Here is an 18,306-nt window from a genome sequence, read left to right on the forward strand (position 1 = left end):
GGTTGGATTTAAGATAATAGGTAGAATTGACAGAAATTGGTGATGGTTTAGAGGAGTCTGTGAAGTGGGGGAACTGACCCCCAGACACTATCCAGTGCTCAGATGGTTAGGGTGCTATTAACTTATGATACCAGGATCCTGCTGGAGGGACTGGGGAACAAAATCCAGCAAGATGGTAAGTAGAGGTACCAGGTGGAAGCTCTGATGATTCATCCTGTGTCACCTTCAGTTCTCATCTTAATTTTCTTTCTTCTTTCCTCCTTCTTTCCCCTCCCTCCTCTTCCTTCTCCTATCCCCTCTTTCTTTCTGTCTCTCTGCCTCTCCCTCTCTCCTTTCTATTTTGAAATAATTACAGATTCACAGGAAGTTGCAAAGAAATGTACTGAGAAGTCTCATGCATCACATCCCCACCCCCACTTCATTCCAGTGTCCCACACAACCATAGTACAATGTCAAAACCAAGAAACTGATATTAGTACAATCCATAGATTCAGATCTCACCAGTGTGTGTGTGTGTGTGTGTGTATAATTATGTAAGAATTTGTCTTCTCACCTTTTAACAGCGTCCCTCACAAAGCAAAAATTTTTAATTTTTTAAGGTCCAATTTATAGTTTTCTTTCTATGGATCATCATGGCTTTTATGTCTTTGCCAGTCCACAGTCCCCTAAAGTTTTCCCATGTTCTTTCTAAAAGTTTTATAGTTTTATGTTTTACAGTTAAGTCTGTGTTCTATTTTGAGTTAATTTTTGCATATGGTGTGAAATTTAGGTCAAGCTTTTTTTTTTTTTTTTTTGCCAATGGATATCCATAATCATTTATTGAAAAGGCTGTCTCGGGATGCCTGGGTGGCTCAGTCGGTTAAGCATCTGCCTTCAGCTCAGGTCATGATCCCAGGGTCCTGGAACTGAGCCCCACATCGGGCTCCTTGCTCAGCAGGGAGGCTGCTTCTCCCTCTCCCTCTGCCTGCCGCTCTGCCTACTTGTGCTCTCTCTCTTTCTGACAAATAAATAAATAAATTCTTAAAAAAAAAAGAAAAGGCTGTCCCTCCTCCATTGAACTGATTTTGCTCCTTTGTCAAAAACTTAACTGGGCATATTTTTATTTATTTATTTTTTTTATTTTTTTTATTTTTTAAAGATTTTATTTATTTATTTGAGAGAGAGAGAATGAGAGAGAGCACATGAGAGGGGGGAGGGCCAGAGGCAGAAGCAGACCCCCTGCCGAGCAGGGAGCCCGATGTGGGACTCGATCCAGGGACTCCAGGATCATGACCTGAGCCGAAGGCAGTCGCTTAACCAACTGAGCCACCCAGGCGCCCTGGGCATATTTTTATGGATTTATTTTTCAGATCTCTGTTCTATTCTGTTGATCTGTGTGTCTTTCCCTCTGACAATACCACTCTGTCTTGAATACTACCTCTATATAGTAAGTCCTGACATGAGGAAGAATAATTCCTCCCACTTTGTTTTTCTTTCTTTTTTAAGATTTTATTTATTTGAGAGAGAGAGTGAGGGAGAGAGAGAGAGAAAGAGCACGAGCAGGGGGAGGGGCAGAGGAAGAAAGAGAAGCAGACTCCCCGCTGAGCAGGGAGCCTGATGCAGGGATCGTGGGACTCCAGGATCATGACCTGAGCCCAAGGCAGATGCTTAACAGACTGAGCCACCCAGGCGCCCCTCTTTGTCACTTTTTATAGAAATTTATCAGTTCTGTTGATTTTCATTTTAAGAGCTAACTTTTTGTTTCATATTCTTTATTGTTCTTCTATTTTCAATTACTTACCTTTCTTTTCCAAGTGCTGACCCTTTTTTCTCTTCACAGGTTCCAACTCCATCTCCAAGGCCAAGGATTTTCACACCTCAGTCATCACTGCTGACACCCTTGATACCTTCCCATCCTGGCCCTTATCAAAGCTTCCAAACACAGAATCTAAATGATTACAGGGTACCTGAGCCCCAGGCAGCCCAGCCTTTGCCTTTGGCCCCTGGTGTAAGGCCTGGTGAGTGAATGAGTGAGTGAGTCAAGAGTTGTCTGGGCAGAGCACAGAGGAAAACAGTTGGCATGGCCAGCATGGGTATGGGAGGCATTATGTCTACTATGTAGCAAGAAGAGCTTAGAATTTGAAGTCTGAATCCCCAGTACTGTCACTTACTGGCTTTGTATCAATGGGCAGCAAACTTAGCCACTGTTTCTTTTGAAAAGTGAGAATAGCTACTATATTGGTCATTTCAACCCCACAGGATTGTTTTTAGGGTCAAATGAGGAATAGTTAAAAGTATTTTGTGAATGGTAGATCTCCATATGCATATATTAATCTTTCGTTAGCATTATTAGGTTGGTTGGTTGGTTGGTTTTATTGCTGCCTTATTCTTCCCTGATATGCTCCGAGTCTCTCCCAAATTGAAGTTTGATGGCAAATGGCCTGTTTCTGTTCCTTTTCAGCTTTATTTGAGCCACTGTTGTTAAGAGGGCAAAAAGCCCAAGTTCCTAACCTCATGGGGTTCCCTGGAACATGGCCTCTTCCTGGTCCACCTCCACCCATGGTACCCCCAGATGTCATACAGCCTGGCTCTACCTCCCTGGCCGAGACTGCTCGACTGTTCCCTCCACTTCCTGTGAGACTACCAGGGGTCAGCCCTACAAGCTTCCGGTCCCTAGCCCCTCCTGTCAGTTTCTCTGCGACACACCCTCCAGGAGGGCCAGGTGCTGCATGCTCTAGTGCCCTCCCGACCACTGGCCCCTCGACTGCTCACCCAGGTCAGTCTTCTTTCCACAGCTTCCATCTTCTGGGTCATTGCCTCCTTCTCTTCCCCCTTCCACTGTCACCTTAGGAGTCTTTCCTCACGCCAGTGAATTGGGGGCCGTTGGGCTGGAGAATGTCAACTGAGCACATGGTTGGTCTGCAGAGGGAGGTGTGATTGACTCCAACTAAAATAATTTTGCTGGCCTTCAGACTGAAGATTTCCAGTGTTCCTGACTGTGCCCCTAAATACCTCTATCTTTGTGCTATGCAGGACCTCAAGCTTCCTTGAAAAATGCCCCAATGCCCAGGGCAGACCTCCAGAGGAAAAAGGTCAGTTCATTTCTTGCCACCTACCCCTCATACATTCACCAATGACCCACATTCTAGTTTCTTCCAGAATTCAGCCCGTCCCTTTGTCAGGCACACAGACTGTCTTGTCTTTTTCCCCACTCATTCTTCTCCCCTCGGCCATCTCCTGTTTCCTTCTTGCATACATGTATCAGTTTCCCCATCTCCTGGCTCCCTACTCGCTATTCTGTTCCCTTGCTCACTCAGGACTTCTGTTGCTCTCTCTTTTTTTTAAGATTTATTTATTTATTTATTTGACACAGAGAGAGAGACAGCGAGAGAGGGAACGCAAGTCGGGGGAGTGGGAGAGGGAGAAGCAGGCTTCCCCGCTGAGCAGGGAGCCGATGCGGGGCTCGATCCCAGGACCCCGGGATCATGACCTGAGCCGAAGGCAGACGCTTAACTGACTGAGCCACCCAGGCGCCCCGTCTGTTATTCTCTCAAAGCAGGGCCTAGGAAGTCTCTCAGTTTAGACTCATATGCCTTTCTTTCTCTGGCTTTAGTTGCCAGAGACATTTATGCCCCCGGTACCAATTACTGCTCCAGTTATGAGCCTCACCCCTGAGCCACGAGGGTTCCTTTCCTCACAGCCTTCTGTCCTTGGTGTGGACCATGCTTCCCCAGGAGCTCCAGGAGAATTCAGCCTGCAGGTGAGAGGAACAGTGCGTTCCCTTCCTCTTGGAAACTGTCCAACTCTCCTTGGGTATAGAAAAGCAGGGAGCATGGGTAGATGGGCCTCATTCCTCAGAGGGGAGGCCGATTCTGCACTGGGGAACCGGTGTGGACAGGTACCAAATGTCCTTACTGCAGAGAAGAGGGCGCGCCCCTTCCCCCAGCTTTGCTGTGGTCTAGTGGGAGCGGCGTGACACTGGGTCACTGAGGACTAGTCCGTAGGGAAGCTGTGAGAAGGACAGCTTGCCAGTCTGCCCTGTCTCCCTGCTCCTCCCTCAGCAACTTCAGCAGCGGACCCCTCGGAAGGTGGAAAGGAAAGAGCTGCCTCCAGAGCATCAGTCCCTGAAGACCAGCTTTGAGAAGCTTCTGCGACGCTGCTCCCTGTCTGCCACTGATATAGTAAGTCTGAGCCTTCCCCACGATGTCCTCCTCACACCACTAGCTTGCTCCCAGGATCCCTGAGCTGTAGATCAGTTCCTTGTGTGACTCTTTTCTCATGGTCCCCGGACCCGCTGTCTTGTGTCTTGTACTTATTTGATATCCGTGTGGGGCAAGGGGTGGGGGGCTCGGCTGATCTGAGTCTAGCACCTAGGTAGCAGGGCCCAGCAGCATTGAGGCTTAACTCCTGGAAAGGCAGCATGGGGCACTGGAGGGAGGGTGAAACTAGGAGTAAGGGGACCTGCTGTTCATGCAGTGGCTGTGTCAGCTTAAGCAAGTCACTTACCCTCTTTGGGCCCCCATTTCCTCTCCTGTGAAATGAAAGCAGTAGCATTAAGTCGTTCCAGCTCGGACATACTGTGCTTCTCTAGAGTCCTGTGTAGTGTCAGTCTTAGGGCCTGGACTCAGAATCCATTTCCCTCCCTGCAGAAGACAAAACGGAAGCTGGAGAAGGCAGCCCAACGTCTAGAATGTCTATATGCTAAGCTCTGCCAGGGCACAGTAAGTACACTTAGTGGTGGCCCTCTGCCCCCTGCCCCCCACCATCACCTGTGGCCAAAGGGACCCCAGTGTCCTCTCCCATAGGTCTCACTGACCTGGGTTCCCCACAATATACATACATAGCCATCTTGCCCAGCCTGGGCTCCAGAACTTAAATCCTCTCTTACCCTTCCATGCTCCCAGGGTAGGGTCTGGGTTGGGCTCCCTGACCTAAGCGTCTGTCCCTCCACAGCTCTCGCCTCATGTCCTGGCTGGGCTCCATGAGGTTGCCCGATGTGTGGACGCAGGAAACTTTGAGCAGGGCCTTGCGGTGCATGCCCAGGTGGTGGGCTACAGCAGCTTCAGCGAGGTCTCCAGCTTCATGCTTGTCCTGAAGGCTGTCCTCACCATTGCTCATAAGCTGTACATGTAAACCAGGTAGCCTCTCTTGCCAAGAGGCTACTTCTGCTGTTACTTAACTCCTCCCTGCAGAAAAGGGGGAATTTCGGAATAGATTGTTTGTTTTTCCCCACGCTCTTCCCTTGCTGCCAGGGATATGATGCTGTGGGCTTGCCTCTGAACTAGCAGAGTGCCTGCTTTCCACGCCTTTATGCCTGGCCTTCTAGAATCCACCCAAGGCTCTCTCAGCCTCTGAGGCAGAGCAGAGAGCTGGTTCTTCACTTTCCCTGATTCTGTACTCTGACAGGACCCAGAGCAGGGCGTCTTCTACCCCAGGGATATTCTGATTAAGTGGCTTCTGAGGGGGTAAGCAGGATCATTACCTCCAAGTCTGCCTCTGCTGTACCCAGCTTGTGGGGCTTTTGTTTTTCCCCTTCTGTGGGTGTTGAGCCTGACCTTACCTTCTCCTTGCCTCCAACTTCATATTTCCAGGTCCTTTTTTCTCTGAGCCCCAGAGGCTGGGGTAGAGTTGACTGTTGTTCATCTTTTGAACAAGTCATGGACGTGAGGGGTGGGTGCTGAGCAGAACCAAAAGGAGGAACTTTGGCCCTTTTTACAAGGACCTACTCATCTGCCAGTATTATAAGGGTGGGCTAGGTTAGGCGGAAAATAGAAGAGGTGCATTGCCTTTTGCTGGGAGCTGTCCTAGGCTGGGAAACAGGAGGAGAGGGACCACTGCCTGCGGGGAATGGTCCTGACTTGACCTGTCGGGGCCCTGGCACACGGCCCTTGACCATTCATTCTGTGATCATCAGCCCAGTTCTGGAATAGGAGCCATATTAACAAAAGACTTTTCTAGCACTGCTCCTCAAGAGTTGGAGGCCCTTCTCCTCAGCCCCCACATGTCTCAGGGCTGCCTTCCCTGGCTGCACTTTTTATGGTTGAACTTTGCATTTGAAGCACTGATGTACTTAATGGGCAATAAAGCTGCTTTGATTTGGTTTCCTCAGTCATCTCCCAATTATTGTCTCCTCTGGTCCTATTTTGCCCTTACCTCTCTTCCTAGCCTCTTTGTTCTTGCTCCCTGCATCCCAGTAAGGCAGGACACATAAGGAGTCTAGAGAGTTGAAGAAAGGAAGGTGCAAGGAGAAAGCCTTGCAGCATCTGTGGCCACTCTGCTGTGTGTGTGTGTGTGTGTGTGTGTGTGTGTGTGTCTGTATGTCTCCGTCCGTGCCTGACGTTCAGCTCTAGGGTTTTCCCCACACCACTTCAGGGCCGAGCTCAGCTGCACAAAGGGGCTGGGTGTGAAGCCGGGGGTACGATCTCTAATCCTGTTGTAGATCCCATCATGTCTGTGGGCTAGATGTGTGTGTTTGGGAGGAAGGGATTGTTAGGCAGTATTTGTTTGTAAAGCCACTTGCTCTTCAGATAATACTTGCACTAACTTCTATTGATGAAGCAGTGTGAGCCCCAGCAAAGTCCTTTCCCAAAGTGTCTTTGAAGCCAAGAGCCCATTGAAGGGAAGAAAGGCAGGGAGAGGGGATTAGTTTGTTCAGCAGCTGTGAATTTCAGTGGGAGGTTGATGAACTCCGAAGTCTTTGTTTAAATTAAAGGGGGGGAGAAAAAAGCCGCTGCTGGAGTGAGAGCCCCACTTGGGGCCCTGAACTAACACAAGGAGAAGTCTGAGCTGCGGGAGCTGTGTACTGACTGCGAAGACTTTTCCCAAACACTTTCGGGAAAGGTGTTGTGAGAAGAGAATGGGCGGAGTGGGGGATTAGCATGTGAAATGAAGTTTTCATTGACTCCAGTGGGGGTAGAAGGCTATTTTAATGGCATTTTGTTCTCTTATTTTCTCTTCTTGAGCTCTTTAGAGATATTGTTTTGCTAAGGCAGGCTTTCTTCCCCCTTCTTTCCAGTCTGCGGATTGCCTCTATGGGAGCCAACATAAATATTTCTCCTCCAGGAATGCGGGTTAATTAAAAGGAAATGAATGAGTGGAAGCATCCAATCCAGACCCACAATAGGCGGGTGCCCTGGCCTGCCCTCCCCTCCCACCACCGCCAGCACCACCAGGGCTGAGCACGACCCTGGCTCTGTCTTTGCCCTAACCTGCTGCTAAGGCCAGTTGAGGCTGGGATTCTTTTCAAGAAAAGAAAGTTCTGCCTGTGTGTAGGCTCACAGGCCAGGGACAGGAAGGAGAGAGTTTTGCGCCCCCCTCCCCCCACCCAGTGTCCTTGTCACTTCTCAGGATCTCCCTATGCTTCTCTCTGGTGGAGACAGATGGGCCTTAAAAGTACACAAGAGGAGGGAAGGGATCAGGGTTCCAGTATGTACCCCATGGTAACTTACTAGTTGGCTGAACAAGACGGACATCTTTTTCAGCATCAGTTTTAATCTGTAAAACAAAAGGTTTGACTAGCTGACCTCCAAGGTGTCTTCCCAAGCAGCTGTTCTGGAGTTGTCCATATTTGCAAAGGGGAACACAGCCCTGGTGATTGAGTGTAAGAGAGAACCTAAACTCCATGAATGCAAGGAGGTTGCTGTGTTGTTCACCACTGTATTTGCACTCCAGTGTTTGCTGAATGACCAGATGAATGAATGGATAATGCAAGAGAGGAAAAAAAGCAATACAGATCTAAGGTAGCTCAATAATGTTTTCTTTATAGGACTCAGATGAATCTGGTATCAATTATATCCATTTGGGAATACAAAACAACAACCTATGAAAGAACTTTCTGGCAGCATGACAGGTTTCAAGTACTGACCTGGAATTATCAAATATGAAGCACAATAGTTCCCTACTTTTATGCTGAGAGACCTCCTGGAGAATGCAGTTTTCCTTTACAACCCTGTAGTTTTATATTTTCTAGCTGCCTTGCCAGATTTTCTTACTGCACATTATCAAATAATTCTGCCAAGTGGGACAGCCAGGTTAATACATGCTGCTACTTGATTAGGGAAGGACAAGTTGGGAGATTCACGGGGCCCAGATCAAAGCTGAGGGAAGGAGCAAAAAAGGCCTTTTGCTGATAGAGCTGGAAATGAAGCACTAGGAGACCCTGAAGGGAAGTGTGTCCCCTGTGAGGAAGGACACGCAGCCTCTCCCCTCAGTGGGTGTTAGTTGACCAGAGGATGTATAGGGATGAGGCTCGGGGTTTGAGTCTGACCTGGCCACTGTCCCAGTTTGGAATATAAAAGGAGTCTTTCCAGTCTCCTGAGTTGGCCTCTAAAGCCTCAGCCCCTGTTACCTACTTGGAGCCACATCTCTGTGCTCTCTCCTACTCTGGGAGGTAGGATGAGGTGGTCTGGCATCTCACCAGTTCTCCTAAAGAGCTGTCCCGTGTCCAGACCCATGACCAGCTTAGGAGAAGGGAGATGGCTGGGAAGCTCCATGGGTTACAGAGAGTCTGTCAGGGATTGACTCTTCCCTTTCCAGAGCCCTCTTTCAGAAGCGAGTCCCTGCTGTACTGCTTCTGTCTCAAGTACACAAGCAGTGAGCTCTGAGCTACTGAGTGAATGTACTGAGGGAAGATTTATGTGGATGATTCACTAATTGTTGGCAGATTAGCCTCTGTCAGGCCAGCACAACTACTTAGGCCATCGGGGAAGTGAGGCTTAAGGGAGGATAGTGTTCTGGCAAGGGGGGAGGGAAGAGAGGGCCTAGACTTTATATCTTCCACCCACCCTCCCCGATGTCCCCAAGAATAAGTTCAATACCTAGAAAAGAAGGCACGTATCACAGTGACTGCAATAAATTAAAGTTCAAGGTGCTGAGCTTCCAATTGGAAAGTTTCATTGCAGGAAGTTTACCTATTGAAGGCAAGTATCCAGTGCCCTGAATCCTGCCTGTTGGAGATCCAGGTTTGCAAAAAAAGGAAAGGTCCCAGCTTCTCCTTCCTCAAACTGGGGTCTGAATGGGAAATGGGCTTTATTTAGCTCAGTCATGGCTCAGAGAAACAAGGATCCTTCGGGGAAGGAGAAGAGGTAAATTTGGTTGCTAGGAAGAAATAGGTTAGGAGCAGGGAGAAGTTTAAGGGGTAGGAAATGACTGGTAATCTGCCTTACATAGTTCCTAGACATTATGGGTATGCCTGGAGCACCTCGGGTGATTGTCTAGGAAGGTCACTAGGTCACTGCCTGACTGGTGAAGTCCGCTGGAGACATGGTATCACGAGGATGAGTAGCACCCTTGGTTTCCAGCGAGTCAGCCTGCTAGGGTTCCCACTTCTTCCATCTTCAGGGCCTGCCTCTAGGAAACAAGCCCCAAAGACATGCTTTTCCCGGGGTCAGTTTTGTCACAGTTTTCTTCAGGGAAAGGGAACGAGAGAAAGCATTAGAGATTGCTGGGGTGTCTGCCAACAGTTAGCAGGGAATCAGGAGCACGGAAGGAGCTCTGCAGAAAAAAAAAGAAGTGGCTATGGTAGAGACCTGGCAGCAGAAAAATGGGGGGAGGGGTGCAAGAAAATGGAAAAAAAAGAAAAGCATGGCTTTACCCTGGCCCTGCATATCCGAGAAGTGTTCTTCCACAGGCTCCATAGGCCAGGTCAGGCGTTAGGGCAGCTAGAAGAGGAGGGAGGAACGCCTATTCTCATCCTAGTCCAGGGAAGATCAATAGCTCAGAATCTCAGGACTGGGAATTCTCAGCCCTCAGGGCGGCTGGTGAGGAGGATGCAGACTGAGTTCGAGGAGAGCGCAGAGGAATTGGGGGAAGGGGTTGGAGAGTGGCAAGCTCTGGAGAGATGGCGGCGTCTCTCCCTCTTGGGAATCCCTGGGCAGGGGAATGTTGGGGGGGTGCATTCCCTAGGTTCCTCTATTACTGGGGTCTCTAAAAGAAGCCTAGGACAAATGGGGAAAGGAGGGGGGGAGGAGCCCGTCAGGCTTTTCTGGCGGCTTTGTGCGCCGCGCCCCCCCGCGGCCGCTCGGCGCGGCTGCAGAAGTACTTGGTAACGCGCCGGCGGCACTGCTCGCAGCGGACGGCGCAGCACCAGTGGAACTTGCAGTTGCAGCTGGACACGGTCTCGGCGCGGCGCTCCTCCACCGCCAGCCCGCAGTCGCCGCAGAGGCGCCGGCAGCTGCGGCGCTCCCAGCGGCCCAGGGCCCGCCCGCGCCGCAGGCACTCTCGGCCTTCGGTACCCAGCAGTCCTAGCGTTTTGTTCTCCAGGCAGTAGTCCGGGGAGTCCTCCAAGTGCACCAGCTCCCGCGTGGAGATGGAGCGGAAGGTGTCGGCGATGGCGCCTCGGCCCGCAGCACTGTTGCCGGCCCCCTGCAGCAGGTCCACCTTGAGAGCCGCGTGGTACTTCTCCTTCAGGTGCGCGCCCACCTCGCGGAACTCAGGCAGCTGCAGCCAGCAGGTCTGCGTGGTGCAGCTGCCTGACACACCGTGGCACTTACACGTGCGTTTCATGGTGCCCTTCACCGCCTGGGGAGAGAGCTGAGAGTGAGCTGGCCAGGGTCTAGGAGGTGGGGAGTCGACACTGCGGGGGTTGTGAGGCCTCTAGCTAGTCCACATGGCTGGCCGGCTTGGTCCCTCGCTTTTCCAATCCGCCAAATGAACTGAAGAGCAGTCCGCACCTAGGGCTGGTGGATGGAGCCAGCTGCCTCACCCCAGGGGCTGCAGGACTCACCTTGCGGCCGGCCTCGTTGTTGTGCAGGTTCATGGCTGCCCGGGCATCCTGTCCTGTCTCTAGGGCATCGACGAACTGCTTGGATATTGCCTCTCCGAAGCCCACGTTGTCACTGCAGCCTCCCCACAGCCAGCCTTGGCCCCCTGGAAGAGTACAAGGGGAGGAAAGGTCGTTGAGCAGGCGGGCTTGGGCTCCTGGACTACTGTTTCTGATTGGGTTTGGGGTTGGGCAAGTGCCCTGTCTCCAGATCAGTTTCCGCCTAGATTTGTTTAGGCCCCGTTTGCGCTTCCACTTCCAGCCTCAGCCAGTCGCCTGCTCGGGACTCCATGACCTAAGGAGTTGCAGAGTGGATTCTCTGCAAGATGCCGGCGGCTTGGCCCTCTACACGCTGTTTCTGGTCTTTGGGCAGAGTGTGTTCGTGCCTGGTGAGTGATTGACATCCACAGAATGGCCCGGAAAAGGAGAGGAAATCGGCAGCATTGAAAGGGGGGAGAGAGGCGCAATAGAAGTGATATGGACCAACCAAGTTGGAAGTTGAGCTGGAGGGCAGAGAGGATTCGAGAGGACAGCGGAAAGGAAACAGGGACAAGCAATATGGAATGATGTTCCCCCTATTCTGAGAGAGTAGCAGGATTGAATCCATAGGGAGTGTTGTTCCTTTATGGTGTTTAAATTAAAGAAACCCCTCACTTAGAGAAGGAGGGCCCCAAACTACATTGAGCCTGGTTTTTCACTCTAGGGTTTTGGCTTAAACTGGGTGGCCCTGATTTTCCCCAGATTTAGAAGAATACAACTCTTCTTCACCCCCACGGAACTTTTCATTCGTAGTGAACTTTGCCAGCCTGCCCTGGCCACCCACGGTACCTCTACTCACCCAACTGCCCATTGCGGGAGTCGTCACAGCCGCAGTTGTCAAAGTCACCAAGGCTGCAGTTCCTAGTCAGAGTGTACATGACCCCAGCAGAACTGATGGCGTGTACAAACGCTGTCTCCCGATTAGCTGGCAGGCAGGAACCAAAAATGATGCGTCAGAGGCAGGGGTTGCAACTCAGAGTACCAGTCACGCTGTCTTCCTTGAACGCCATCATTGTGCCCTCCTTCCCAGCTCCATCCTGTTTCCCCATCTTTATAATGTACCTTACTCTCTTCCACGGTCTGCTCCAGCCTCGGTCTCAGCGCTATGCTTCTCCCCTCCCATCTTTTCAGGTCACACATTATGACTAGGTGGCTAGATTACTGTTGACATACATGGTTCTAAAGGATTTAGGTGGCAAAGAGCCAGAGGAAGAGATGGGAAGGGAGATGAATCTGAAGGCCAGGTTGTAAAGAACCCGTGCCCTTTTCTTCCTGAAATACTGAAGTCTAAGAGGCATGGGCCAGCAAATCCTGAAAAGAAAATCTGATTGGCAGCTATTTCATTTACTGGCATGGCCACTCTTTTTCTTCTCCTTGGGAATCTGGTGTCCAAGTCAGTCCCCACTTGTCCTGTACCTCTCTGCTGAGCTGCTGAAGGAAGGGGCTAAGAGGCATGAAGAATTAATACTCCTACCTACCTCCTGATGCTCTTTATATTGTGAGGAAGCCCTTAGCCAACTGGGAGGCAAAGGATATTATAGGATTAGGGGTGAGACAAGGTCCATTCATTGAGCAGTGAGGGTGTTGGGAAGAAAGAAAAAAAGCTTTATAAGTAAGAAGGAGTAGATGGAGAAGAGACAGAGAAGATCCCAGAGACAAGATCACCTGAGAGCAGAGACCAGGTGAGGACTAGGATGGGGATGTAGAAGCAGCAGGGGGCCACCCTGAAGAGTGGGGCTCTAACCTGTGGCCAGGGGTCCAGGGAGCTGTGGCCAAGGCTTTCCTTACCACTGCGAAGGCCACCATGGCTGGACAGCTGCAGGGCTCTCTCGGGGCAATTCCATCGGTCCCAGGCAAACTGATACTTGCATTCTTCAATACCACTCTGGGCACCAGCGGCCACACTGCTGGAATAGATCAGGTAGGCCTACAGAAACACAGGGGTCCAAATTCAGACTCCCAGCTGAACTTGGGAGGCATTTGCCCTTAAGTGGCTACGCATCTCTTTTCCTGCCCACTCAATCCTCCTTCAGGAGTAGTGACAAGAGTAAGCACTTTAAATATGCTGTTCCATTTAACATCACAAATAACCTTGTGAAATAGGTACCATTTGTATAGATTAGGAACCTGAGGCTCAGAGAGGTGAAGTAAAGCAGTTTGCTTAAGGTCCCACAGCTAGCCGATGGTAACAGTAGGAATGAAATTCAGTGTTACCAGACTCTAGATCTCACTAGTCTTTATTCACTATACTATTCTGCCTCTCCAAAATGAGCCCAAATTACATAATTCATGGATTTTCAGCTGTTCTCATCCTATTACCGTCTTAGAAAAGAACATTTGGGGGCTGGAACTGTCCTTAGAGATCATGGAATATAATGTCAGCATTTTAAAGATGAAGAACTGTGTCCTACCACTGCACCGAGAAGGACGTGTGGCTGCAACCTGACACCTGGGAAAGGCTGTTGACTTTTGTGGCTCTGGAACTTCTGGCCATAAATTCAGAATCAATACTCCTGAGTTCTTGCCTTTGTCCTGACACTAGTTTGCTGTGTTCTTTTGGGTGTGTCCCTAACCCTCTCTGCGCCACGGCTTTTCCTTCCATAATATACACAGCTAATAAAAAATGTGGATATAATGAAAAGAAATTGACATGTATAGTCTTCAATCAAGAGGCTACGATTAGTGAAATCCAAATAAGTCAAAGGACATTTTTTCTTACCTTTGGACCAGTCATCAGGAAATTGTTCACTGACCTAGAAGAGAGAAAAACCACAGAACGTAATGGAGATATACCAACTCATTTCTGTTGCCAAGCATTATAAGGATTACCTCAGCAAACATAATTGATAGGAAGAAATGAAAATGGTTTTGCCAACAAAAAATTATGCATAAGGAATCTATTAAAGATAATTTATCTAATAGAATATGTACAAAAGGAGCTAACATTAGGGCGCCTGGGTGGCTCAGTCAGTTAAACGTCCGACTCTTGATCTCAGCTCAGGTCTTGATCTCAGCATCGTGATTCAGTCCCCACACTGGGCTCCATGCTGGGCGTGGAGCCTACTTAAAAAAAAAAAAAAAAGGAGCTAACATTATGCTTTCTTTTGATTTTTAAAATTTCAAATACCGAAAATGTTGGGAGTAATATTTGATTATTATTTTGCCATGGAGTGGGGAGAGCATTAACTCACTACTGTGAACCGACACTCTACTGTGAGAATTTTACATGTTGATCTTGTTAAATTCTTACTCTCTTGGCCATTATTATCCCTATTTTTTAAATAGGGAATCTGAGACTCAAAAAGGTAGATATATTGTTCAGGCTCACCTAGATGATAAGTGATTGAAGCAGGATTGAATCCACGTCCATCAGACTCCATAGAACTCGATAGTTCTCTAATCAGAAAGAGGTAAATAGTAGAGTGTCTTTCTAGGACCTGAGTCATAATTAAATTCCAAAAATAAATAATCTGACTCTGGAAAATAGTTTGGCCATTTCTTTCAAAACTGAAATAAATGGACTTGCCATTCAACTTAGCAGTTCCACTCTTGGGCATTTATCCCAGAGAAATGAAGATTTATCTTTACTCAGGAACTTGTACATGGATGCTTATAACAATTTATTCATAATACCCCAAAACTGGAAACTACTCAAATACCTTTCCAAGGGTAAGTGGATAAAATAACTGTGGTACATCCATGCCACGGAGCATTACTCAGTGGTAAAAAGGAATGAACTAATTGATACATTCAATAACGTGGATGAACCTCAAGGACATTATACAAAATGATCAAAGCCAATCTCAAAAGGATACATACTTCAGGGCACCTGAGTGGCTCTGTTGGTTAAGCATCGGACTCGGACTCAATTTCTGCTCAGGTCATGATCTCAAGGTTGTGAGATCAAGCCCAGTGTCAGGCTCCCCACTGGGCATGGAGCCTGCTTAGGATTCTCTCTCTTCCTCTCCCCCACTCATGCTCTATCTCTCTGTCTCTCTCTCTCTCAAAAAAAAGGATACATACTTCATGATTTCATTTATGTAACAATTGTGAAATACGTAATTACAGAGCTGGAGAATAGATTAATGATTGCCAGGGCCTAGGGATAGGGGATGTGTGTGGCTATAATGGGGTAACACCAGAGAGTCTTGCTCTGGCTCACAGAGGCAATCTTTATGTTGGGCATAATTTGCAAAGACTTTTGGACATTACCAGGCCAGACAGAGGCTAGTTCCCATTCAGAGGATAGACAGTATCAGGAAAGAAAACAGCAACAAAACAAAAATCAAGTGGCAGACAAAAGAGAAAGCTTTGCCATGAGCCTGGGTGAAGAGACACACTGTGAGAGGATACTAAGTTGGAATCACAGGGAACCATGGGCCGGGGGGAGCGGGGTGGGGGCAGATAATAGAGGATTCTTTTCTCAAGATCCTACAATATGTAAAGATTTGTATGATATGCTGGTTGAGCCGAAATGATTAATCAATTAGATTTAATTGAACACCTGCCATGGGACAAGACTGTAGGCCTTGTGTGGACATTTCCATTAATTAATGTTTGTTAACCCTGGAGTTATTTGCAGACATATTCAAACCGTTAGGGCTGGCTTCCTCATATCCAGACCATCCAGTATTAAGAAAAGACTTGGGATAGGTATTAACTAGAGTTATTGTAATGATCATTTTGCAGTATGTTCATATATCAAATCATTCTGTTGTATACTGGAAACTAATGTTATATGTTGACTATATCTCAATTAAAAAAAAAAAAGACTCTGTCCTTGTGAACACCAAAGGAGGAGGATCTTGTTCTTAATTAATGAGACAATGGCAAGATTTTTTATTAGGGAGTAAAATATAATATGGGTTATAGAAAGCATAGTTAGTGTGTGATGTTAGAAAGTGTAAAGAGAGCCAGAGAGGAAGGAATTTAAGTGTTTGTATGGGTATTACCTAGGGACAATTATGTGATTGGAGGCAGAATGCTAATAAACAGTAGAAGATATAAAATGTGTTTACCAAGTGGAGGCAGCTCAATAGAACATGGTACAATCAGCATGCTCCTAGACGAAGTACAAGCTTCCCATCCCCCATATGGACAGTTGCTGAAGATACTACCCAGACTGAGTGTCATTCAAAAGGCTTGTGCCTTACCCTCCCAACAATTCTCAGACCTTTTCTTGAACTCCAGACTTGCATATCCAACTATATTCTTGACATCTCCACTACAATGTTTGATGGGCATCTCAAACTTAATACATCCAAAACTTAACTCCTGATCTTTGCTGCCACCATCCCAAACCTGCTCCTTCTGTAGTCTTCCCCACTTAGGTAAAGGACAGTTCCTCCTTCTAGTTGTCAGACAACAATCTTGGAATCATCTTTGACTCCTTTCTTTCTCTCACATCCCATATTCATTCTGTCATCAAATCCTGCCAACTCCGGCTCAAATTATATTCAGACTCTAATCAGTTCTCAGCACCATCACTGCTATCACTGGGTCCAAGCTATCATTGTCTCTTGCCTGGATTATTGTTTTGTTTTTAAGATTTTACTTTTTTTTTTTTTTTAAGATTTTATTTATTTATTTGAGACAGAGAGAATGAGAGACAGAGAGCATGAGAGGGAGGAGGGTCAGAGGGAGAAGCAGACTCCCCGCCGAGCAGGGAGCCCGATGCGGGACTCGATCCAGGGACTCCAGGATCATGACCTGAGCCGAAGGCAGTCGCCCAACCAACTGAGCCACCCAGGCGCCCCTTTAAGATTTTACTTTTAAGCAATGTCTACACCCAGTGTGGGGCTTGAACTCACAACCCCGAGATCAAAAGTCGCATGCTCTACCAATTGAGCCAGCCAGGCACCCCGTTGCCTGGATTATTGTTAAAGCCTACTGACTGAGCTCCTCGCTTCCACCCTTATTCTCCCATATATTATTCTCAAAATGATTGGTCCATTTAAAGATCAGTCCCTTTAAAATATAGATCAGCGGCACCTGGGTGGCCTCAGTCGGTTGAACATCCAACTCTTGCTTTCCACTCTGGTCATGATCTCATGTGTCATGAGACCGAGCCCCATGGCAGGCTCCACGCTTAGTGGGGAGTCTGCTTGAAGATTCTCTCTCCACCCCTCCCTGGACCCCCTCTCAAATAAATAAATAAATCTTTAAAAAAATAAAATGTAAATCAAATTTTGCTACTTTCTCCTCAAAATCTTCTAATGATTTCCTATTTCACATAGAGCAGAAGCCAAACTCTCACCATGGTTTATAAAATCCTATACAATCTGGCCTCCGTTAATGCCTAATCTCGTACTACTCTCCCCTTACTTACTCTGCTCCAGCCACACTGGTCTCCTTGTTGTTCCTCCAACACACCAGGCACTCTCCAGTCTCTGGGCCATTGCACTTGCTGTTCTTTCTGCCCGGAATGCTTTTTACTCAGATATCCACATAGTTTGTTCCTTCACCTGCATTCGTCCTTTAAATCCAGTGTGTCATTCTCCCTAAAGCTTTCTTTGGTCATCCTATTTAAAATGACAACTCCCCCATCTTTCTCTGCTTCATAAGATGTATGATTCTATTTATACAAAATGTCCAGAATAGTCAATTCCGTATAAACATTTTACTTATTTTTAAGTATCTAGTTCAAAAGCCACAACCAGCATTTCTTGAAGACTCACAGCAACTTTCTTCCGCCTTGTATTAAGGTTTCCTTTTATTCCCTACTACTTGACTATTCGTAAGGATTGCCTTAGTTTTCCTTGTATCACCTTCCAGCTCCCACTACAATACCTTGAACAGAATAAGGGCTCTTTAAAAATGGATTGAACTAAAGGGTTTCGAAAAAAGGATGGACGGATCATCAGAATGAACAGAAAATTGTAGGATAATAAGGACTGAAAAAGATCTGGGGAAGGATATGAGAAGGAAGTCTGGCAAGCCAGTGCTCCCACTAATTTTCTAACATTGTGAGCAGACGACCGTGCTACGTTAGCAAATGATCATACCACAGGAGGAACAGACAGGGAACACTAAGCATATGTACACAGAGGTTGGTGTTATAATCAAAAGTTTTAGCAAAGTCAATCTGACACACTTCATGTTATGTATGATTGTTATTGTGCGTCATAGTAATTAGACATAAGTGGTAAGCAATTTGCATAAATAACTGCAGTTAGTTTTGTTTTTATACTGCCAAATAAAAATTTTGTAATTGTTTCTCCTTTGGACAGTCTTCCAGTATATATACTGACAGCATTTAAAATTTAATTTACATCACACAGTAATAGCTGACATTTATCATGTCTCTTCTAAAGGAGTGCTTTACCTGTATCATCATTTTTAATTTCCATGGCAACCCCATGGGATAGGTACTGTACTATTTACTGAATGTTTACCTGGTGCACACAAAATACTTTAAGTGCTTTCTTTACATGTTTCAAGCTCGTATAATTGTCACAACAACTGCATAAGGTAGAAACTATAATGTCTTCCATTTTACAGAAGCAGAAACTGAAACATACAGTGGTTAG

The 18,306-nt window shown here is 47.4% G+C and overlaps 2 protein-coding genes across 6 annotated transcripts in view; one reads left to right on the forward strand and one right to left on the reverse strand.

Annotated features, from left to right (window-relative positions):
- The window catches only part of SEC31B (SEC31 homolog B, COPII component), a 61,938-nt gene that overhangs the window by 27,453 nt on the left and 16,179 nt on the right, over window positions 1-18,306 (forward strand). For 3 of the 5 annotated variants that reach the window (XR_014146215.1, XM_081823637.1, XM_081823640.1), the window contains exons 20-25: window positions 1,820-1,997; window positions 2,441-2,755; window positions 3,013-3,071; window positions 3,593-3,739; window positions 4,041-4,160; window positions 4,629-4,700. Coding sequence is in view for 4 of the 5 variants with exons in the window: in XM_081823637.1 (XP_081679763.1) it covers window positions 1,820-1,997; window positions 2,441-2,755; window positions 3,013-3,071; window positions 3,593-3,739; window positions 4,041-4,160; window positions 4,629-4,700 (891 nt within the window). In the remaining variant the exon portion in view is untranslated. Of the gene's footprint in view, window positions 1-1,819; window positions 1,998-2,440; window positions 2,756-3,012; window positions 3,072-3,592; window positions 3,740-4,040; window positions 4,161-4,628; window positions 4,701-4,932; window positions 6,088-18,306 lie in introns of those variants that run through there. The other 2 variants (XM_081823638.1, XM_081823639.1) reach the window with 1 other exon arrangement.
- On the reverse strand, window positions 7,546-18,126 carry WNT8B (Wnt family member 8B). Its single transcript, XM_081822792.1, has 6 exons — window positions 18,102-18,126; window positions 13,497-13,573; window positions 12,566-12,704; window positions 11,577-11,702; window positions 10,703-10,845; window positions 7,546-10,497 (listed from the first exon to the last, which is right to left on the reverse strand). The coding sequence occupies exons 1-6, from the start codon at window positions 18,124-18,126 to the stop codon at window positions 9,952-9,954; spliced, it is 1,056 nt and encodes a 351-aa protein (XP_081678918.1). The 3' UTR covers window positions 7,546-9,951.

Source organism: Leptonychotes weddellii, chromosome 6, assembly GCF_054177405.1.
Source record: "Leptonychotes weddellii isolate Sample4059 chromosome 6, ASM5417740v2, whole genome shotgun sequence".
Taxonomy (NCBI): Eukaryota; Metazoa; Chordata; class Mammalia; order Carnivora; family Phocidae; genus Leptonychotes; species Leptonychotes weddellii.

Bases quoted from the DNA above. Each gene is read 5' to 3' on its own strand.
- WNT8B (XM_081822792.1), bottom strand. From the start codon at position 18,126: ATGGAAATTAAAAATGATGATACAG. The intron at 12,705-13,496 runs GTAAGAAAAAAT...GTGTTTCTGTAG, and splicing joins TCCTGATGACTGGTCCAAAG to GCCTACCTGATCTATTCCAG. The intron at 10,846-11,576 runs GTGAGTAGAGGT...GTACTCTTCCAG, and splicing joins CTCCCGCAATGGGCAGTTGG to GGGGCCAAGGCTGGCTGTGG.